At 39.4% G+C, this 23,846-nt stretch overlaps 1 protein-coding gene across 1 annotated transcript; it reads left to right on the plus strand.

Moving 5' to 3' along the window:
* Positions 1–1,390: 1,390 nt before the first annotated feature.
* On the plus strand, positions 1,391–20,767 carry LOC127300302 (structural maintenance of chromosomes protein 6B). Its single transcript, XM_051330400.2, has 28 exons — positions 1,391–1,577; positions 1,679–1,784; positions 2,110–2,243; positions 3,016–3,071; positions 5,181–5,267; positions 5,780–6,100; positions 6,938–7,057; positions 8,147–8,281; positions 9,979–10,055; positions 10,142–10,217; positions 11,538–11,612; positions 11,758–11,862; positions 13,211–13,377; positions 13,454–13,556; positions 13,904–14,016; positions 15,213–15,417; positions 15,482–15,610; positions 15,732–15,846; positions 17,116–17,201; positions 17,814–17,909; positions 18,600–18,736; positions 18,833–18,935; positions 19,393–19,472; positions 19,572–19,650; positions 19,780–19,837; positions 20,013–20,110; positions 20,196–20,290; positions 20,364–20,767. Exons 1-28 carry the CDS (start codon positions 1,472–1,474, stop codon positions 20,419–20,421), a joined length of 3,120 nt encoding a protein of 1,039 aa, XP_051186360.1. The 5' UTR covers positions 1,391–1,471; the 3' UTR covers positions 20,422–20,767.
* The last annotated feature ends 3,079 nt before the right edge of the window (positions 20,768–23,846 follow it).

Raw genomic sequence — 23,846 nt, forward strand, 5'->3', positions numbered from 1 at the left:
TGGATAAGGATAAAATACCCTTACATAAATGAACTAAACAAATCGAATCATGTCTATCGATCGCGGGATGTGTAGAACTAACAATTTTTTATTCGCAAACTCCCAATCTCGATTGAATTACCAGTGGTCCCTTGGGAAGAGGCGGAGTTTGCCCCCTTATTTCCCTTTGCCCTTTTTCTTCTCAACTCCCATACCCCTCAACCATACTACTCATATTAATAATCCTCTAATTCTCATTCCCTGGATCCTACTCCCGAGTATAGCTGGCAATGGGTCGGGTTTGGTCGGGTCATCCTTTGCCAGACCCATGCCCGAACCCTCTATCGGGCGAGCCTCTAACCCATGACCTGACCCATGGGTCTAGAGTTAGACCCATGCCCAAACCCATCGGGAAACGCGACCTAAATGGGCACCCATCGGGTTTAAAACATTTAAATTATATTTTAATATGCTTCAAGAACAGCTCGAGACATGCACCGTGAATGTTTGGTGTTGGTCGATGCATTTCCAAGCTCAAACAGTCTTACAGTGCTATCACAGTCTTTCTGGTCCTCTATTTATAGGCAAAGCTCCATGTCATGTGTGCTTGGTTTTGCGAGGTGGTACTCAAGAACTTGGACGGTCTGAGCTAGGTGTTGCCACCGGTAGTTCACCTATGCAGTGATAGGCTTTGTTCCGTTAGAGACCCAACATGCTATTCTTTATGATTGGAAGGTCTTGTTAGGATAGGACTTCATTTATTTATGGGTTGTACTCTGAAACACACTACTTTCTGTATCAGCCAAGAAAAGATTCATGGCCACAAAAAGAGTAAGCATAGATGTTTGAATCATTATGCAGTACTATGGCGCAGATTATAGGAAAAGGGTTCACATCTCACATAAATAGTATATATTTAACTAGAAATATTAATTGGGTAACCCGTGGGCATATTCTCATGCCTATACCCTACCCATAACTAATCGGGTTGCACATGGTACCAGCCATGGACGAAAAAGCCAACCACTGAGACCACTCGACCGATCTCATCCACTTGAAAATTCATCTCTTAGTTTTTTTTTGAATTATTGAATTCATCACTCGGCGTAGTCTAGCAGTTCGACTCTATTTGAGAGACATAACCTGCTCATTCGGGATGCCCATGAGCGATGAAGCCCATGGATCAAATTGCCGGCTTGACTCCCGAGCAAAACACGCTGCAGTGAAACAAACAACTTCTTTTGCCTCCGCGGAGCGATTACTGGGCCGAAAGTTTCCGTGGGCCGTGGCGCGGCATATAGCAGCGTCCCGACCCACACTGCCCCGCACATTCCGCAGTTTTGGCGGGCTTTCTCCCGCCCACGGAACCGCCCACCACTCCAAAACCCCATAAAAATCTGCTCTTCAACGAAAAAAAAAACACCCCCCAAACCCCTCAGAAAATCCATCCCCAAATCTCCCATCCTCGGAACCGCCGGCGACGGCGACGGCGATGGCGGGGACGATCTCCCGCATCCGGCTGGAGAACTTCATGTGCCACTCCAGCCTCCACATCGAGCTCGCCCAGCACGTCAACTTCATCACCGGCCAGAACGGCAGTACGCCCCCGCCTCCGCTCAAACCCTAGCTCCCCCCTCTCTCTCCCCCTTTCTCTCTCTCGCATCGGTGTGATGTGATTCTCCTCTCCGTGCTGGCGCAGGCGGGAAGAGCGCCATCTTGACGGCGCTCTGCATCGCCTTCGGCTCCCGCGCCAAGAGCACGCAGCGGGCCGCCGCGCTCAAGGACTTCATCAAGACCGGCTGCAGGTTGCGCCCGCCTCCCGTACCCCCGCTCACATCCTTACTCGTTTTCCAAATCACTGATTAATTTCTGGGCGATCGTCGATTTTTTTTATTTGCGCGCGGATACTCTGTTTTGTTGGGAATAGCTGAGAAAATGATCTGCTCTGTCTAATTAGTTATTATGGTCTTATGGATGATTGTAGAGCTGATGTATGCATGTATCCTGCATTGTATGTTGTTACTGAACAATCTGTGGTCAATTGTTTTATTTATTTACTCTCTCATTATTTTATCTCTCTTTCATGGGATCGATTGTAATCTAGTCTATTTCCTTAAATCTAAATTGCAGCCATGCAACAGTTGTTGTTGATATCAACAACCAAGGGGAGGACGCGTTCAAGCCTGAACTATACGGGAACTTAATTATATTGGAACGCAGGATTACCGAGTCGACTAGTTCTACGCTTTTAAAGGATCAACATGGTAGTGATACTTGATCCATCTTCCTCCCCGATTGTTGGTGTTGTCTGCCTATTATAATAATTTCCATGTGTAAAATTCTTCACATTCTGTTTAAACTGTCAAATTTAGTACTTTAGGTTCCAGTTCTCACTTTGGTAACTTGTATTGTTTTTTGGGTAGTTGTATTGACCTGTTAGAGTTCTCATTTCTTAGTTGCAGTTTGCTATTCAAAGCTGACACATTTATGTATCTAAGACTGTTGCATTTCTTATTTCATTAATCTTCCCTGTCTGTCTGCTTCATATCTTTATTCTACTTACTGGCTATCTCAATTTTCAGTATCAAACACATCTTCCCTAGCTTAGTAGTCTCAGCTTTCCATGTTGGCAAAAGACCTACGTGTTCCTTGTGCTTGATTTTTTACTGTACATGTTTGCATAACTGTAGAAAATCTGCCTTTTCACCTTATACTCGGATAACCTTTATCTGTTCCAGCTATACATGTTGCATCCATAGATTGCTAATGGCTAGTTAGGCATGAAAAGAAACACTACTAACGCTTATTGTTTTCGTGGGAAAGCACTTAATTTCATATGCTGGTACCGCAAAAGATTTCTGTAAAAATGGATGATTGCTGTAAATTTACCATAATAGTCAATAAAAAGCTATTTTTATATTTGTGTTTACTGATTGCACAATTTCTGTTACAAACATACTACCTCTGTTCCAAAATGTAAGCCTTTTAGAAAACTAAATTATACTGTGCCAATTATGTTCACATGTTCTGGATCAGGGAAGAAGGTGGCGCATCGCAAAGACGATCTCAATGAGATAGTCGAACATTTCAATGTAAGTTGCTTGTTTGCTGATAATATTTTTTTAAGTGGCTATGTTTCTCTTACTCACTCGTTTGTTTCTCTTTGCTTTGTGTATTAAGTTTAGAGAACTGATGGACCTTTTTATCTTCTTGTCCTCCCTGCACCTTTGCATGAGTTGCTACAAAAAAAAGTATGTGAGAAGATATATTAACACAACCACAAGAAGACACCATATCTTCTTCCTCCTCCCTGACTTTCTCTTGCTCCACTGCTGGTACACTATTGGTCCGCTTGGCTATCACATTTCCCTCCACCTTCCTCTCCCCACTTGCTCCTTGTTGCGTCTTTCCGCTGAACCGTTGCATGGAGAGAACATACATACTGTTCTTTCTCTACTCATGCATGAGACACACAAGACGACATTTTATTGTGATGCAGGCCCCATCGTAGCATATTCACGAGCTAACAGCTCATCGTATGCTCATGCTATCTCCTTAGAATCCCGACTCACTGAACGTGGTTGCAAAGACACAACAAACTCTCTGACTGTTAACATACTTGTCCTATATTTATAAGATTGGATCGATATATGTTACACACTAGGGTAGCAATTGGAAGGGGGGTTGACTCAAGCTCATCGCACAAGTCGGGGGTCTAAGGAAAAGAAAGGGATACAAGTAGAGACCATCTGAAGGAGAAAGCAAATCTGTGCTGCTATCTGCCTCCTCCAAACCTGCAGACGCGCACTGCTACCGTCGCGAGGAAATTTAAAAGCCAGCTGGAAGCTCCTTCCTTTGCCATTAGCCTGGACATGTCCACTCTTCCTTTGCCATCCGAACCACAAAATCGAATTACCAGGTTAATCTCTGGTCCAAAGTGACATGTTGGAAAAACCATAATTAAGTTTGGTAATTTTGTTTTTTTTGTCTGATTAATTGAATTAATCAAAGTAACCGATATACTAAGCCAAAGTGCCAAACCCTGTAAATCCTAAGGACCAAGTGCGACCTCCCAGCCCAACAAGTGCCCTCTTGTGCAGAGTGCAGTGTCTTTAATACTGCAACACTGCTGACATGCACATATATCAGATGCCCTCTTAATCTGCATGTGTACAGCTGCTACATGCTACTGTGGTATTTTATTTTGAAAAAGTTAGCTAGTTTGTCTACAACTGCCTGCTAGCTGCATGCATAGAGATGCACTTTTGTTCTCTATGTGTACACCTACAATTCTAGGTGTGTGCATACAAATGGGTATCAGTCAATTTGGTTAAGACCAAAAATCGAACTGATTATCGACCACCCATGGTATCGGTTCCTCTTATGTAGCAGGTTAATTTGGTCATTAGTTTTACATATCTTATTTTTAAAAACCGAAAATACCAACCGAAAATACCAAACCAGTGGGAAAGGATGGTGTGACACAGTCCAGTTGGTCTACAACTATGCCTTCCTATGTGCAGAGCTTTAAAGTTTTTTGAAAGTGCAGAGCTTTAAAGTTGAAGGAGACAAACAAAGTCTTGCCAATGGAAGAAATTCCATCGTCGTAAGGGAAGGCCTTGGTCAATCAACTCACCGCCATTGACCAGGGGAGGATCCGAGGGATTGGAAAGTTGTCAAGCAAGCCTTTGTATTTATGGGGTCATACTTGTTGAAGACCAACCCTTGAACCGAGCACGCCCTGTACACAAAGTAGAAAAGTTGAACCTTGCGATTCAGCACATGAGAACCAATCTAGAAGATGGTATCTCACGCAGCAAGGCAAGGGACTTTTGACAAGCTTACCTCGAAACTCGGTTACGGGTTTCTACCCTGAAATACGCAGCAGCGTTCTAAGTCGAAACATAACTTGAATTTTACATGCCACATAACATGGCTTCATAGTAGCAGGCAACTCCAAAACTTGAACGACAAACAAGTATAAATTAACTGGTGCACCATGGTGCCTGGCCACCACGAATCATAAAAGAAACCTGCACACCAAACTGGGAACTGATTTGTCTCTCCTTTTGAACTGTATTTGTTTTATACCTTTCTGTGGGATCTTGAACTGTATTTGTTTTATACCTTTCTGTGGCATCTTATTTAAATGTAATGAATTTTGTTATGTTTCCACATCCTGATGCTATGCAACTTTTCAGATTGATGTTGAAAATCCTTGTGTAATCATGAGTCAAGACAAAAGTAGAGAATTCCTGCACTCAGGAAATGACAAGGATAAGTTTAAGGTATTCAGTTCTTTCAGTTTTCTGCTGATACCATTATATCAATATGTATGCTTTCCGAAAATTTATTTTATGCATTGGAACATCTGTGGTTTGATGGACGTGAATGAATTTGTAGTCCTACTCTCTGGGCTTCCTATGCTATTTTGGTCACTTCTAGATGTATTCAGTCATGTTGTGACGCGTACCTTCTGTTTGTCAGTTGGATAATAATACTGTCATTGCATTCTCATGTACCTCTTGGGTTTCCAGTTTTGCACATAACTTATTAGCATTTTCTATAGACTTCAATTGATCATGATTTGATGAGAACATGACACTCAATGTATTCAATGTCATGCCAGATATCTTTCATACAGTATGACCCTTGAGCCCAAGTGCTAAATAATGCAGTGGTGCTGTTGAATTAAGCTCATCATTCTGCCTTATACCTGTACAAACTATATTTCTTCGCTGATATAACTCCGAACACTGTTCTTGTTATTTTACTGTTTATGCATTATGTGTTGTTGCAGTTCTTTTTCAAGGCTACTCTTCTTCAACAAGTAAATGAGTTGCTTGAGACAATAAGAGATCAGCTGAACAATGCAGACTCTATTGTTCAAGAGTTGGAGAAGTCAATTAAGCCAGTGATGAGAGAACTTGATGAATTGCGAGAGAAGATAAAGAATATGGAACACATAGAAGAGATAGCACATGATATTGATAATTTGAAGAAGAAGTTAGCTTGGTCATGGGTTTATGGTGTCGACAAGCAAATTGAGGAACAAACAGTGAAACTCCAGAAACTCAAAGAGCGAATTCCTGCATGCCAAGAAAGAATTGATCGAAGTACAGTAAGTTGTGACCTTTTTACTCTGAAGTCCACTGTGCCATCGTATCCTCTGGGGAACCATTGTGCTTCTGTGTGACCATTTAATGTAACATGAAAATCTATGCAATCCATAAGGTAGAGAGTCCTACCTTACTGCGTAAAAAACTGGTAAATAGTTCCACTTCACGAACAATTCAATTTAGTGTCAGGAAGAAATTGATATTTGTTGGTCAATATTTTATCAAATTTGTTTGGAAGTGTATTAGCTGTTTTTCCATTTGCAGTCCAAAATGGACTCAGAAGGGATTTCTGTACATGTGCTGAATTTTCACGTGTTTTTCTTGTCTAAGCTGAAGTTCATGCAAGCTTGGTTACGGTATGGCCATATATCTATTTCTTATTAGAACATGATTTGTTTGCCTCGGGCCATTTTCAAGTGATGCTTTTGCCAATATATTGGTGATGGAGTGAATTACAAGTGTATTGTGACAAAACCATTGCCCTTATTGGAATTTGTATCAACCATTTTATTCGCTATATATTACTCCCTACAAGTAAATAGCTTATCACAATTCACACTCTTTCCTAGTGTCAGTGATTAGCAACATTTTCTTTTGAGTACTATGTCTTCAGCCTTGTGTTCTTTCTTGGCCACTTTGAATTCATCATCTGTCAACAATCCTGTTGAAGATAACACCATTTGTCAAGCTTCATTTGTTCTAGCAGCTATTTGTTGCCCTACTCCATGTGAACTGTATAGTTATGCTTGAAATTACACATTTAAAATTAACATTTTTTCGTATTTGAGGTTTTAAATTTTGATTGTTCATTTACCAAATTGTATTTCCATATCTTGTAGGCCGTCATAGATGAACTGAAGAAAGAACTAATTGAAAAGGAAGAAATCGTCAACTCTTTGAGGGATAAGACTCGGGAAGTGAACATGATGAAAAAAAGTATGGAAGACAAGATTGCTGAGGTATGTGAGTAGTTGGAATTAGGGGTATTATAAATGGGACAAGAGGAAGCTCTCTCATGACCTGAACGACTTCTGCTGTCTGATCACGCATCTAGAGCCTTCTTGGCCGTCCGTTGCTCCTGGCTGTATGTCCCACACCCGCTACTCTGGGAAACAAATTGCTGGCCTCTCGTTGGGTCCCAAAAGAACAGTTATGATTGGGAAACGCATGCATAATCAAAACCCACCTCCCCTCACAACACATATTTGAAACTATAGGAGGTAGAGCCTGCATGCAGCTCTATTGTCGTTGTACATGGAAGTAAAAAATGATGGCCATAATCTATTTTCTGGTTGTCACATCCTTGCGTCTCCTGTGTTTAGTAGGCCTATTAGTTATCATTATGTCTAGTTCCCTTTTGTGGTTATTCTTGCAGCACTAAATCTAAAATAAATTTTAGCTTACTAATATGTTCATTTCACCTATGTCACACTGTCACAACAATTACCTTAAATATTGCTACTCAGAAGTGTTGGGATTCCTATTGCTGGCAGCTTATTTTTGTTTAGTACTAATTCTGCTTGAAATACAAGGATTACTAAGTTTCTAGTCCTGTTTGAAAATGTAACATTTGCAAATTCAATATCATTTTCTCTCCTCATTTCTGAGTGAACACCCTCACTAACTGATCGTCAAGACATTAACACCAGGGATATCATGGTCCCTGTTAAGTTTTCTCGGTTTATGACCAACTTAATCTCCATGCCACTGATAGTTATCAATACATTATCTGATTTTTTTATTTAAAAATGAACTCCATTCTGGATCAAAATGGGCTCTTTAAATGGACGAAGCATTCTGAGGGGGTGGGCTCTAGTATTATGGTTGGTTGGGCACGGGTATGTGTAAAGCAAGTCACTGGGGCACAATGTTTTCTTTAGAAATATTAAATTTGTTAGATTGGTAGTGCTGTCAATTTAAGCATAATGCCTGATATTATTTCTATAACAGTTAAACCTGAGTATGAGCTATCTGCTATTGTTGGGATGGAAATGATTGTGACTTTACTTTTCTTTGTTACCAACTGTCCATGTTCCTTTTGTTTACAGGTTGTGAAGCAGACGATAGAACTAGAGGCAGAGCATGTGCGTGGTACACGTTTGCTAGAGAAAATGAATGTCCAGCTAAAGAAATTGCAGGCACAACTTCATGATTTTCAAACACAGCATATGCAGTCGACCCAGGTGAGCCGCTCTTTGAAATCCCATGCAAAAGGTCTACCTTGCAAGCAATCTGTAGCAGATAGTGTTACAAAGAACTTAGGCAGTCTTTTGCTATTGATAAGCTAGCCTTGGTGAAGAATATCCTCGAGCTTGATGACCCTTATAAACCAGACAAGATCCTCTCAGAGGGCCGATGAGAATAACATTTGGTCATATAATTGGGGCACTCGTTTCTCTGCAAACAAGATATACAAACTCAATTTTGAACATATTCAGGCCCCCATTTGCTCTCCTTGGATCTGGAAATCAAAGTGCACACCAAAGATCAAATCTTTCTTCTGGCTTCTTGCCAATGACCGCCTAAACACGAAGGATATGCTTAGGAGGAAAAACTTCACACTCAATGATAACTGCATGTGCCGCCTATGTGATGATGGTTTATTGGAAACCAGGGATCATCTCTTCTGGAAGTGTAATTTCAGTAGGCAATGTTCGCATTCCATCAACATCGCACTTGAGGATAATCTTGATCTCCCGCAGATGATTTCTACTGCTAGATCCAACTTTGGGAGGCCCCTCTTCTTTGAAGTTTTTGCCACTGCCTCTTGGAATATATGTAGAAGCAAAGGAATGCTCTTATTTTTGACAATGCTACACTACTGTTAGGGCTTGGTCCTTTTCTTTCAAAAGAGACCTCTTCCTTCTTTCTTACAGAATGAAGGATGATCTAAAATCTTATCTTGTAGCCTGGCTAGACGCTTTGTAATTCTCTTTGGGTTATACCCGGGCTAAGCCCTACAGTTTTCAGCTCAAAAAAAGAACTTAAGCAGTTTGCCTAGAGGCCTAGGCAGCTGCCAGACAATGGTGGACAGCGCACATCAATCTTGTAGTGGTCAACTTGGTTGTGCACGGTAAAAAATTGCTACCAGAGTCTATGACAGGTGGGATAAAAATCTAAGAAAGTGTGGTATGCAACTATCGTGACTGCAACCAAACAATTACCGAACTTCTCTGCCTAACATTTTGGTAATATGTGGCTACAAACCAAAATGCCCTAATTCATTACCAAATGCCCTAATACTGGCTACAAACCAAAATGGTACATGGCCATGATATTTCTTTCATACGGGTGGCTTATTAGCTTGACTTGACCCCTAGAAAAAAAATCTCAGTGTTGTATTCTTGATGCATAATGGGTACATGTCACATGTTAACTGGTCAAATCATATTTTTGGGTTTGACAAATAGCTAATTATGATCATTTCATATCTATATTTGTCAAATGAGAGGGTAACCTTTTCCTCAGAAGAAGTTAAACATATGAGTTATTCAGTTTTAAGTTAGAAGGGATGAAATATGCTGATCAAGCAAACTAAAGAGACCAGACATGTTCTTGGCAATGGAACTGCAGGACCCAAATATTTAGGTCTTTCTAAGTCATTTGTATAGAACATAGCTGATGGCGCTGTGTTGTTTTGTTCTTTTCCTTGTTCTGATCACTAGTTATATGCCTACTCTCAAGTACCAACTGCTCGCCTTGGTCAAGTTTAGTGGGGTTATCTCCTAAAAAGTTCAAGTAATGTGTGAACCTTGTCATCAGCTGTTCCGAAAGATTTTCACTATAATGTTGCACACCTCTTGATTTCGTTTGTATTTCCTTGGCTTTATATGTTCCAGTATCGTTATTCTGTCTGAATCATTTCATTATCAATCTAAAGGCTGAAGCATCTCAAATTGAGGAAGATATTAAGACAATTCAAGGAGAGATTGATAATCTTCATTCAAGTGTTACAAGGTTATTCAATTGTCCTGCTTATTTATGCTTTAACTACAACCAGTGTACGTTCTTGGTTATTTGATGCCGCCTTCTATGCCATTCAGGTTAAGAGAGGAGGAAAAAAAATTCTCTGAAGAATTATCAGGCATTCAAAAATCTATCACTGACATTACAAAAGAGGTATTTTAAACTCAATGTCAACTACTGTTAGTACATGGTGATGACTTTTTTTGGAGTAGGTTTTCATTCTAGTTCTATTGTGCTTTCCTGCATAATAAACTTTAAACTCTGGAAGGACAATGAAACTTACAATGTTACTTGTCCCACTTCAATCACAATAAGACCCATTTCGGACCCAAAACACTTGCTAAAGAAAAGGTCCTTAAACCATAAATATGAATTGTATTTTTTATATTACAGAAGTATTTGTTCAGATGGACCCACTTCTACCATTTGCCTATGGCCTAGATGTTCATCAAGATATTATAAATGGGTCTTATTCTGAGATCCGCACCGACAAATGTAGGTCCACTCCGACTTTATTTGCTGAATCCAATCGATCATGGGTGGCCCTCTTCGTTCAGTCTTTACAGATTTTGTCAATGTAGAAATAGTTTATCTGCCCTAACTTTTGAACGCATATATTTGACTGGAGAAATTGTCTCCATACCTAGTGGTAAGACGCCTGTGCTATACTACAGAACAAAAAAATGATGTGACACAGAGTTGACTCAAGTTAGATGTAAGTGAATTCACTGTGATGCTTTCATTTACCGGAGCCGACAGAGGAGACATTAGCTTGCTGCTATGCTCGTATGTTTGTATGGCCACACTCATTCCCCGACAGGTTGCCGTTGACCAGTGGCGATGAGTGAGTGGTGATATGTATTCTAGATAATGTAATTATGTATAGTGTTATTCATAGAGAACGTGTATTCTGTAATTATGAGTGGTGATATGTATTCTAGATAATGTAATTATGTGTAGTGTTATTCATAGAGAACGTGTATTCTGGATAGCGTTACTTGTAGAGAGTATTTATCTCTTTTTACTGGTTCTCATATGTTTTACTTCTTTCTGATTCCTAGTTCTTGATATAGAAAACAGAGCGGCAGAATCCGGCGCCACACACTAATAATTGGACTTAAGTGTACATTTTCCAGGTCCAAGTGAAATCTGATTATTAGATCCATTAAAAATTTCCAATTCACCTGCACATGACATGGATTTCTCTCCCTTTTAGTACATCCAGCTCAAAGTTCGATTAATATTAAAATCTTGTGTGCTCACATGGTTTCAAGCTCGGTATGAGCTTTGGTTAGGTACGATTGAAGAAATGGTCATGTACTATCCATCTGAAAAGCACCACTTATAAATATCTGCAGTATGCACCATTTGAAGTTCACAAGTCTTCTATATTTTGCGTGTGTGTAGTCTGCTTTGAAAGTCTGAAACATGTGTCTTCTTGTACCATTCATGCCACTACACTTTCTTTCACAGATAAATGAAAACGATAGCAGGTTTCAACAATTGAAATCTCAAATTGATGATCTTCAACACCGTCAAAGTAATAAGGTTATATTCTCTCTTAGTCTATGGTATCCTCCAAGCAGTACATACTCTTTTTTGGTGATTATAACCCTGCTTGTCAGGATGTACTTGATTTTAGTAGCAACTGCTCTCTAACATCTATTTACATGCAATTAATGCTTCATCTTAGGTGACCGCATTTGGGGGACCAAGAGTTCTGAACCTCTTGAAAACAATTGAGAGTAGCTACAGACAATTCAAAAACCCACCTATTGGTCCGATAGGAGCTCATCTGGTATGGAAGTGCTGATTATCTTGATTCTTGTCTCGGATTGGTTAGTCTTGAATATGCTTATTGATAATACCATGAGAAGTACCTGATGCGATCGAAAATTTGATGACTCATCAGTCCATATTGCTTTTTTTAACTGTCTGCACTGGTTTGTTGGCAACTCGTACTATTATAGCACATCCTTTTAGTTTTGTCAGCTTTTGTCTTTTTGTTTATTCATGACTTAACAGTTGGTGGCCTAACTATTGTTCCCAGCCTCATGTCAATGCTGTGTTCTCCTAGAACAGTTGCGTTCTTAACCATCGTACTACTTCATTACAGTGACTGGGCATCGATATTACCTGTCCTTTGTTTCTCCTAGTATCTCTTGCTGCTCTAGAGCCTGTGTTGACTCTGTAAAGTAAGTCTGGAAATGCTGGAGTGCTAATAGGTGCACATGATTTTGAGAATTCAGACGTGAATCTAAAAAGAATCTCAAAAACATGTGCTTCATGTTAGAATATGGAGACCTTAAAAAAGCGTGCAAACTTGTGACCAATTGTGTGTTGCATAGGAAGGCAGAAGATTACACTAAACTTTTGTAGTATAAGCACAATCTTCTCTTTGTTTGTACAATTTTTTGCTGACACATTTGTTTTAGCATGATGCATTCGTTTAATTTTTTGGGTATTATCTGGAGATGTACAAAATGCAAACCAAAATGTTTGTGCACCTGTGTGCACAAAATCTTCTCTCTAATGTCTGCCTCCGATGTTGACTGGTCTTTGCATCTGAGTTCTTCACCCAATAAATTTTTTTATGTTGGAAATAAGCACAAATACATGTCCGAGTAGCATAGGGGTTTAGCCTTAATCCTACTTAGTCTAACTACCTATGAAATCTAGTCGAAGCCAGCTTCATACGTGGGCATTGTTCTGGTCGAAAGCACTGGCCAGGAGCGATCTAGTCAAGTTAGCTTGTGCTAGTTGCTATGTTGCTCTCACTGGAAAGTACTCGGCGAGTCGCATTGACAATACGGGATCTGCGCCAGCAATTTACGCCTTCGGAAATCTAAACTATTTGCTTGAGTTCTGCTGTTGATTTCAGTTCATCTGAGTAACTGTTTCATATTTGTTCTCATTGCATCAAATAACATGAATGCAAAATATATTTGTTGTCTTGTGTCAATCCCGTAGAAATAGAAAGATGTTGTAATTATACTTGTAGTCCTTGCCAAAGTTTGGGTGTAGTACAAATCAATGGTATAAAGCTGTGGTTCTTTCATATGGTATTGTCTTTTCTAAAATATATGGTTATAGGCTTATAGCTGCATTATTTCTTCCAAACCTTAATAATGCTTGTTGTGCTGCAGAAACTTGCTAGTGAGTTCTGGTCTGTGGCAGTTGATTGCGCATGCGGGAGGCTTTTGGATGCTTTTATTGTCTCTTGTCATAAAGATTTGCAACTTTTACGAGAATGTGCAAATAAAGTGCACTACGGTTACCTTCAAATTATCATATATGATTTTACTAGACCACGGTAAGATTAAAGGCCTTACATTTTCTTCAGTTTTCCTGTTTATTTTGATGAATTCTAATTCCGTGACTTTTTATAGGTTGTTGATTCCAGATCATAGACTTCCTACAACAGAGCACCCGACAGTACTTTCAGTTATTCAGTCAGAAAACGATACTGTAGTGAATGTATTGGTGGACCAGGTATGATAATACGTAAACTTCACACAATTACTATGTTGGTCTAAAAAAATTGTTCCAACTACCATATGTCCAAACACCAAGGGGGACCAAATTCGAGTAATTATAAAGGAATTGGAATGTGGTTACACTATGTCGTATTTCAACCATATGATTTATGTTATTATCGACTGCATTTGTAGTGCATGGAAAAGTTACAACAACTGCATGTTTGATTCCCTGAACAGATAATTATTTTGAAATGACAGAATCCAAGTAGACTGGGCAACTAGACTGGGCAACTAGTGAAATGTTCAGATGCTTCAGTTTGACATATTTGGAGCACATTTGCTAAAGTTCCTTTGTTTCAGGGCAACGCTGAAAGGCAGGTCCTGGTTCGAGATTATGAAGTGGGAAAATCTGTTGCATTTGATTCTAGGATACAAAACATGAAGGAAGTGTATACGGCTGATGGGTACAAAATGTAAGTATCGGGGTGGTGCTCATGTTAAGTTTGGTAATATTTTAACCATTTACCTAGTTATATGATGCAGTTTAGATTTGTTCTACCATAGTAAATCCTTGCTATAAGTAATTTTAGAATCCTAAGGGCATTTCTATCACCATGTGCCCCCACATGTTATGTATAATTGCAGATCCCAGCTGTACTTTTTTCTTTTGCAAAAATGCGAAGGACCTTTGAGTTTCATTTCATTGAAAGGTTGAGGTTGAGTTACAATCCTCCCAGGAAGCATGATACAAGTATTACAGGTAAACCAGTGTACATCCCAAGTCGATGGCAGCACAGCTCGGAGTCCTTTGGCGCCAGGATTTGCTCATAGAGTGGCCTCCTTCTTGATCTTAGCAACAACGACACAGATCGAGGGTTGGGCACCTTTAAAGATGCACTTGTTCCTGTGCTTCCAGATCATCCACGGTGTGAGAAGGGCGGCATAGGCCAGCCCTTGCGTCTCTGCTTTGCCGTATCCTGCTTTGCCTGCAGCCACCAATCCATCAGTGTTGCCTCCTGGTTGAGTGTCCTAGTCGGCATCCTGAGCCAAGCAAGGACCTCATGCCGAGTTTAGCGGGAGACGGGCCGCTTGGCATGAGGTCCTCGCTTGGCTCAGTTGGTTTAGTTTGGCGGGAGATCAGCCAACCAATGCATTTTGTGTACCTGCTTGATGATTTACCATCTTTCAATCTTGTGAAATCGACTAGGTCAGTTTTTCGGAGTTTCACAGTGGCAAGCGGCAACCCCAGGTAGGTGCAGGGGAATGGTTCGCACACACAGGATTACTTGGAGGGCAAACTAAACCGTAGTGACCTGATTCACAATTTGCTGGTGTTCGTGATTTGAATTTGCGATTCACAATTCTACACTTCCTAAAATCAGAGTTATTTTGGGATTATAGCCAACTAATCCCTAGTTACCTGATAAGCAATATCCTACATCAGGTAAATTCATATTGCCTGATTGTCATGTCCTGTGTGTTTTAGTGCTCAACGCAATTTTACAGATGCACTTTGTATTCATGATCATATTTTGGGAAATAATGTATCATGCAACTTGCTAGATAACTTCGTTCATAAAAGAAACAAGCATGCTAGGTAGCATCTTATCGTTGTACGCTTTTACGCTCATTATTTGATGATCATGTTGCCTTTGAATTTTTTTCCCAGGTTTTCTAGAGGGTCTGTTCAGACCATTCTTCCTCCATACAAAAATAGAAGAGCTGGTCGGTTGTGCAGTTCAGTGGGAGAAAAAATAGCTGAACTGATAAATGAAGCTAATGGTATTGAAAAAATAAAGTCGGAAAAGAGCGCTCAGAGAAAGAAGTTAGTTAGTGACCAACAAAACCTCGAACAGAACATAAGAAGTTTGAAGGTAAAATTCTTACTGATGTGTAACTCATTTGAGCTATCTCATAACTTCTCATATTGTTTTGTAGAGAAAACGGGAACCCGAGGAGCATCGTTTAGCGAATAAAAAAGTGCATCTTGATGATGCCAAGAGAGCTTCTGTTGAAAATAATAGTTATACTGCTGTGGATACTACTGAACTAGAGGAGGAAATAAAGGTTTGCTCCCATTTCCTATTCTTGAGCAACCATCTATCTCTTTTGGCTGCACTAGTACATTCTGATCTTCATTATCTACCCAAGAACCTCATAGATTGTGCCATGCTACTTATTTTGGCAGCAAGGGAAGATTGACATTGAGCAAAAAGAACTATTACTGCAGAAGATCAGCGTAAGGTTAACAGCAACTATACAAGATGTGAATGATAACAAAGCGTCTTACAAGACCTATATGGGTATGGAAATTCCACGATATCACTATTGATGATTTTACCATCTCCTGCTGGTCATGTTAGCTCGAAGGGACATTGCCCTGCTTTATATTGAAAGCAAAAGTTTTGTCCTAGTACAAGAAACGGGATATCAAGATTGGCTAGGTTCAAGTCCTCATGGATGCATATTTGGGTTCTTATTATTTCAAAAAGAAAAATGTCCCCTACAGCATTCCTTTCAAAACAAAAGAAACGGGGTATCTACCCAGCTTTACAAGACCAGCATAAAGTGAAAGGAAGCACCACGCCCTCTACCCCATCAAGAACTTTTTTTTTCTTGGGCATAATAAGTCTGTAAAAGGATTTAATGTAGCTTAGCTATGAAGTTAGTATTCAGTTTGTTGGACAATATTAGTCCTCTGATAGAAGATAATACCTGGATGGTACACTCGTTTTTTGTTCAAGTGATTGGAAAGATATTTTTTCTGGCCCAAATCTGTAAAAGGATTTAATGCAGCTTAGGGCTTAGCGATGAAGTTAGTATTCAGTTTGTTGGAAAATATCTGTCCTCTAATAGAAGACAATATACCCGTATGGTACACTCCTTTTCTTTCTTGCGATACTTTTACTCCTGAACAAGAAGGGATTGGAAAGATATGACACCTAACACCTTCGTTTTCAAAACCCATGTAAATTTTTGGTTGTTTCCAGCCCTTCCAGACTTCCAGTTGGCACTTCTTTCTCAACTTTGTTCGTATGCCAAATTTATCATAGGTTTATTTCATTTACATTATAGTATGTCAAAATGCTTGGTGTTTTTAATAACTATTCTTTCTGCTGAAACTTATGGATAAACTATGCATATTTTAGTACTACCTCTGTCTAAAAATAGGTGTCTTAGTTTTGTCTAGATACAGATGTATCTAGACACACTTTAGTTATAGATACATTCGTATCTAGAAAAAATTTAGACACCTATTTTTAGACGGAAGGAGTATGTTCATTGTTGTTTCAACCCGACTACCTAATACTACTGGAACACTTTGGTTATCTCCCCTGTAACTTTGTGCTTTAGAACACGTTGATGTTATCACTATGGAGCATGAAATTTGGAATTATTGTGTTCACTAGAGCTCTGATTTAAATTTCCTTTTTATCATATTTGTGGCCTAGATTTTCTTTTACATAATATGCTTTTCAATGCCTGAGACTGAAAGTTGAACTTTTGCTTTGCCTCTTTAGCTGTGGTTATTACTATTCTCTGTGCCTCTAAAAGTATTTTTTGTATTTCAGATTCCATGAATGCGGAGACAGGGTCTTTTAGCAGCGCAAATGATGAATTAGATGTTGCTAATCGTAAACTGGATGCTGCACAGCAGGTATGCTTCTCCTTATTCAAAAGTCTTAACGTGATACACTGTCCACTGTAGGTCTGTGTTTCTTTGCCTTTTTATACTCTGAGTATAGGTGAGATTGTACTGGAAACACTATTCTTGAATTTATCGAATCATGAAACAACCAATGAGATTACTCTTGCCATGTGCTGCTCTGATACCACATTAAGTTTCATGCACCAACCAGTGGAACCAAAAGTCCGAACTGATGGAGAGAAGGTGGACAATCCACCTAGAATAATAATCATATTGTAGATGAAGTGGATAATAGTAACATTTTCGTTTGAGTATGACACTAACTCTTACCTATATGATTCCATGTAATTTTGTAAAATTATGTCTCAGACACAGATTATCACCATCAGCAGCTTGGTCGACCATTCTTATCTGGAAGAAAGTACTCCCTCCGTCCCACCAAAAGTGTCTGAGATTTGTCAAAATTTGAATGTATCTATATGCTTTTACTGTCTAGATACATCTGAATTTGGACAAATCTGACACTTTCAGTGTTGGACAGAGGGAGTAGAAAATTTTGATTGCTTAATTGTCTCTATCTTGTATGTACTGACGGTAGTTCTTTCATTAAATGTGAACCAGGAGAAGACTCACTATGAAGGTCTCATGAAAACTAAAGTTTTACCTGATATTAAAATGGCTGAAGCAGATTATGCAAATCTTCAGCAGCTTCGTCAGGTCTTTGTTCTGTTACTGTCACTAAGGATATATTTTTATTTTGTTGAGATACTATTGTTTCCATATGGATCTTCTGTAAAAGAGTGTGTTCTGTTATAGTTACATGCATGGGTAGTGTGCACCTGAAAACTGCCATCGCTGAAAGAACCAAAAATTACTTAATTAGCTTTCCAAAATATATTACATTTCGGAACGGAGGTAATATTAAATGAAACCATAGATACTGTGTTAAACACTCTGATAGAATCAACGTGCTGCAAGAAGAAACAAAAGCTACGTGTATCGATTTTGCTAGTTGACGAGATGAAAAACAAAGCAAGAGTGTGACGGTCTAACTAGTTTAATTTTTTACTTATTGGAATGGAAATATCAGGGTTCAGGATGGTCTAGAACTACCAAATTCATGCCCTTTGCAGTATAATATTCAGAAAAGGCCACACTTTGAATGGTGGCCAAACTTAAAGCAGTAATTTCATCTCTTCATCTTAGCATTTGTGTAATGCAAATAGAGTAATGCTGGATGTACCATGCATACCAGTTATACTTTATTTTTGGAAGTATTTTTTAGCTAAAATATGATTATATTGCTGAAGCTTTGTCCGTTTCTATGAAGCATTTCTAACACCTTGATATATCAAGTTTCGTATGTTACCAGACTCACACCTCTGTGATGGCCTTGCATTCCTGTAGGAGTCCTTCAAGAAGGCTTCAGTTATTTGTTCTGAGAGTGATTTGGAAGCTCTGGGGCATGTTGCTGGATCCACTCCTGAACAATTAAGTGCTAAGATAAATAGACTGAAACATAGACTTGATCAAGAAAGCAGAAGGTTTGGAACCAACAACTTGATTTTAGTTGCAGAAAAAAGTTGAGGCATATGAGTTTTCATCCTTTTTTCTTTATAATAATTTAATAATCTGAGCAGATATTCTGAGTCCATAGATGATCTGAGGGCATTGCATGACAAAAAGGAACGGAAAATCTTTAAAAAGCAACAGCTCTATGCAGGTTTTAGAGTGAAATTAAATGTAAGTTCATTACTTCATGGTTTCCAACATATGATGCAACTTCCCATTTTTCCTACTAGTGCTTCAGTTGGAAGAAATATTTGGCTGAATTGCTAACTTTGCTGTGGAAATTCAACAAGAGAAAAATTGGGCATATGTAATGTTCGATACACTGAGGCATATACGCCTCCAGCTCAAGCTATCGTTTTGGACGTGGTCTCCATAACACAATCTGTACTACTAATTTCTACTTTTATGTTTATAAAGCCTTATATTGTGCAAGTACTTTATGAGACAACTCTACGTCTCTAAATATATGATTTGATGTATCCAATCTAATTGATATTGGTAGTCAAAATTTTGAATGTTTCACTAGGAGTATATTACTAATAGACTACCCGTATGTGTGGTCTGATGTATCCCTTGGAAATGCACTATGTACTGGGTCTGCTTTTGAGCCAAGTTTATTGCTTTGCAGTCGTGTCAAAATGCATTGGACTTGCGATGGAAGAAGTTCCAGAGAAATGCTGGCCTTTTGAAGCGACAGTTGACTTGGCTGTAAATACAAGTTCCATTCTTGGATGTTTATCATTAATGTTCTGCAGGTTTTTATTTGTTAGTCCTGAGACTTGTACCACCTTTTATACTATTTTAAAGGTTCAATGAGCACCTTGGGAAGAAAGGAATCAGTGGATTCATCAACGTGGATTACAAGAATAAAGTTCTGTCTGTTGAGGTGTGTATCCTCTATAAGATTTGTCCTTTTTAGTGTGTACATGGTCATTTTAGAATTTGTGCCTCATCACTAGTCGCCTGCTCATTTTATAGCAATTTACTTAACAATTCTGTATGGCATTTGATGTAGCTCACCATGCCTCAAGATGCATCGCGTGATACCGTCAGAGACACTAGAGGACTGTCAGGTGCCTGTATAGTTTCTCAGTATTTTCTTACCTGTGGTGTAGATAACTATAATTAGATTGTATTTTTCACACATCATTTATCATTGAGAATACCTGCCACCAAGTTGTTTTTCCTAGTATTTCGTAGCTATGTTTTAGATATAACTGTAATTGCTGCTATGTATGTTTGATCCAGGAGGAGAGCGATCTTTTTCGACACTTTGCTTCACCTTAGCTCTTCATGGAATGACAGAAGCACCTTTCAGGGCCATGGATGAGTTCGATGTATTCATGGTGAGTGTAATCTTAGGTCCTTTGTCAACCATCGTGTCCAGTTAATGGCAAATCAAACCTTATTGGCGATATCTTAATTGTGCAGGATGCGGTAAGCCGCAAAATAAGCTTGGACACCCTCATAGATTTTGCTGTTGCACAAGGGTCACAGTGGATATTTATAACACCGCACGATATCAGGTCTGAAAATCGCCTGTAGTTTCAATCTTTCCAGTTTCCTGAATAGATACTCATAACATCTATGTTTCCTCAGCATGGTGAAGCCTGGAGATCGGGTCAAGAAGCAGCAGATGGCCGCCCCTCGCGGTTGACTCAGGACTGGGGCGATTGTCTGTGCTCAGTACTCAGTACCTTGTATATCTCGTATAGCCTTAGAGTCCACCTTGGTCAGAATCTATCTAGAACTGCTAGTTTCCTACTTAAGTTGTACATAGCTCGTTTTGAAGTGAAAACATAGCCAGAACGTGGTCAGGGACTTTACACCAGCACTTGTTTTGTTATCTAGATATGGCACTGCCATCTCTCACTTGAAATGGGATATGGCAGGTAGGGCAGAAAGGACGTGCATGGCGGCTACCGCCTTGTCTCATGGTTGACGCAGTTGTGTCTGTGCCAGCCCTTTTAGTTGAACCCTGCTATTAGTACGACGTTTGTCCATCTGTCTGACACAGCGCACGGCCGTTTGATCAGAAGGCTGTATCGATGGAGTCCAAAGGATTACTTTGGTCGTAACAAAATCAGACACGAGGTAATGTTGTGACAACTGAAAACGAGTTGTTTAATCCCATCACTGGTACGAAACCATGGTACGGGATATCTTTTATCAAGTGGACGCTGGTCAAATTCTTGCCTTACTGTTACATGACGGAATCACTACTACACGGTATGGATTTAGGGGCACTTTGCCCTGAAGTGCCCCTAAATACCCCCTTTTAGAGGCACTTTGGCCAAAATGCCTCTAATGTCCTACCTATTGGGGCGGTTTGGAGAAGTGCTCCAATTGGTATACACCTATTGGGGCAGTTTGGAGAAGTGCCCCAATTGGTATACACCTATTGGGGCAGTTTCACAAATGCCCCAAATTCTGTAGATGGAAACAACACCAAATTCAAGTGCTTAGTTACAAATTCAAAGAAAGTTAAAAATAACAAATTATGTGTAAACAACAGACATAAACATCTGGTAATAAAAACAGATAATTCAAACACTTAAATTCCTACAAATCATCACATAGAACTTGAAAGCTAAACTAGGTGATAATCCAAACTACTTGATAATTTGAAGCTAAACTAGGTGATAATCCAAACTACTTGATAATTTGAACATAATCTGAACTAGCTAATTGCCCCCACTAGTTGATGATGTCAACAAAGTTGAGACTTATATACTCCTGCATTGGATATATCTTGATCAAAACAGTTGACTCAACTCCAATGTGAGCAGCAGCAACAAAGTCTGTCCAACCATTTTGAAAGGATACATGTCCAAGGTCCCATTCAATTTTGTAGGTGCAGTCAATAAAGTCTTCTTCTTCTCCTTCTAGGGGTTGTCCATTCCTTGAAAGATGTGCTTTTCCAAAAACTGGGTACCCGTAGCCATCCACAGCCTCACTAGGCATGTACTGACATAAGAGCAAATACTAATTTGTCAGCATCTAATTATTGCATTCAAATGCATGAAAACATGATAATAATTAGCTAGTAGCACAAACCAAACCAGACAAACTTACCAAGGCTTCAAATTCCTGATTGTCCTCATCCATCTTGTGCACCCAAAAATTCTTATGATGTTTTAGTTCATAGAATTCATGTTCGGTGACATAAACATCTTTGTAGATTCCAAAAAGAATGGCAGCCATCTCCTGCTCAGTAACTGAATTGATGTCTGTGAATACAGTTTTGTACAGGATGCTCCGTACGGAACTAGGCATATCTCCAACCACTGCAGAAATAGGTGTCATACAATTTCAGTAACATATAGGAATGGCTATAGGTTCAGCAATACTAAATTTAAAACCATGAAGTTGAGCAAGAATATACCAGTTTCTTCAACTACAGCTTTCTCAATGTTGTTCTTGTAAACAGTAACATTGAATAAGTTGGATAGTCCATCAAGAGAATCTTCATTGTATTCGAAATGCACAACATCTCCCACTTCTATATCATAAGCCCTAATTAAAGATTTTCAGTAAGGACCACAAATGTATGTCCTCAACCTATCTTTTCTCGGGAACAAATCATATTTGTGGAAATTGGGTGTCCTGGCAACTAGCCAATTCTTCGTGAACTTGTTCAACCTCTCTCTGAAGGAGCAAGGTACATTCTGTATGTAAACAAAAAGTGTTAAGTTATAAAAAATATAATTGGCTACTGTATCACAATGAATGGAAACCACATTATCCAGTTTCAACATGTCTTACCACACCATGTAGGAATCCAGGAACGACGATAACATTGAAACTTGTTATTTTCCTCTCTGCACGGCCACAATTTTCAGAAGATTGCTCACAGCCAACATAAGTCATTTCGGCCATCACCTACAAACAATAGAATTGGAGAGATTTAGGAGATGGTGTAAAAAAAATACAATTTATGCATGCACATGTCCGTTTACAGTATGTAGTCCTAATCAAATCGGATTGTATAATGTAGAGCTACGGTTGCACGGTACATAATGGAGAGCTATGGTCTGCTTCAGCGATCAACGGGTGGTGTCCTGGGCCAACTTCACCCGTTCGGGACTAGCTTCCTCCACGCCGTCGGCTCCATATCCGACAGCCACGAGATGCATCCGACAGCCATGAGGTGGTCCATGCAATCTAACTTTGTGATGTGTTGTTCACATGTTTGTATGTGTTGGCAATTAATTGAATCTAACTAGGAAGAAAATAACTTACGAATGAACCTGACAAAACTAACATTACTCCTTAAATCCTTCAAACTTAAAAGCCTGAACTACTAGAAAAAATAAGTTGTAATAAATCTGACAGTATGAGAACTTGTTCAACCTCTCTCTGAATGAACAAGGTACATTCTGTAGGTAAAACAAACATTAATGCGGTTTGTGCCATGCATGGTGATCGGACGAAAAGGGAGCGAACAAAACACAAAAAGGAATACAGCGGTGTCTGTCATAGCTAGAGGGTAATCCTTGCCCTGTTCTCTTCCATCACATAGCTAGATGTAAACAAACATTTATCGAGGTAAATAATTTATGCATGGATACAGGGTGAGAGATTCAGGAAGTAAACAACTAACCGTCAAACAACAGATTGATTTGTAGAGGATGAACTGCTAGACCTTTTGGTTCTGCACAGGTTGGATCGAACAATTAATTGAAGCAGCCAAGGAACCAGTAATTGAGAACAAGGAGAGGGTGAACAATGAATAGTTTAATCAGAAATCTTAATCTGCAGAAAACATAAAACTCACCGTCAAACAGCAGTTCGATTTGGAGAGAATGAACTGCTAGACCTTTCAGGTTCTGCACATGTTGGATCGAACAATTAATAGGAGCAACCAAGGAACCAGTAATTGAGAACAAGGAGAGGATGAAGAATTAATAGAAATCAAATTAGAAAAAAGAGATATCGACGAACAGAAAAACTTTGATCGAAATAGAGCGGTGGGACGTACAGTTTAGAAAGAACTGTGTATGCCTGTGATTGAAAGAGAGGGGTGGGAATATAGGGGTGGTCGAACAGTTATTCCACCCACGATCGATCCCACTTCCCCTG

This window comes from Lolium perenne, chromosome 5, assembly GCF_019359855.2.
Source record: "Lolium perenne isolate Kyuss_39 chromosome 5, Kyuss_2.0, whole genome shotgun sequence".
NCBI lineage: Eukaryota > Viridiplantae > Streptophyta > Magnoliopsida > Poales > Poaceae > Lolium > Lolium perenne.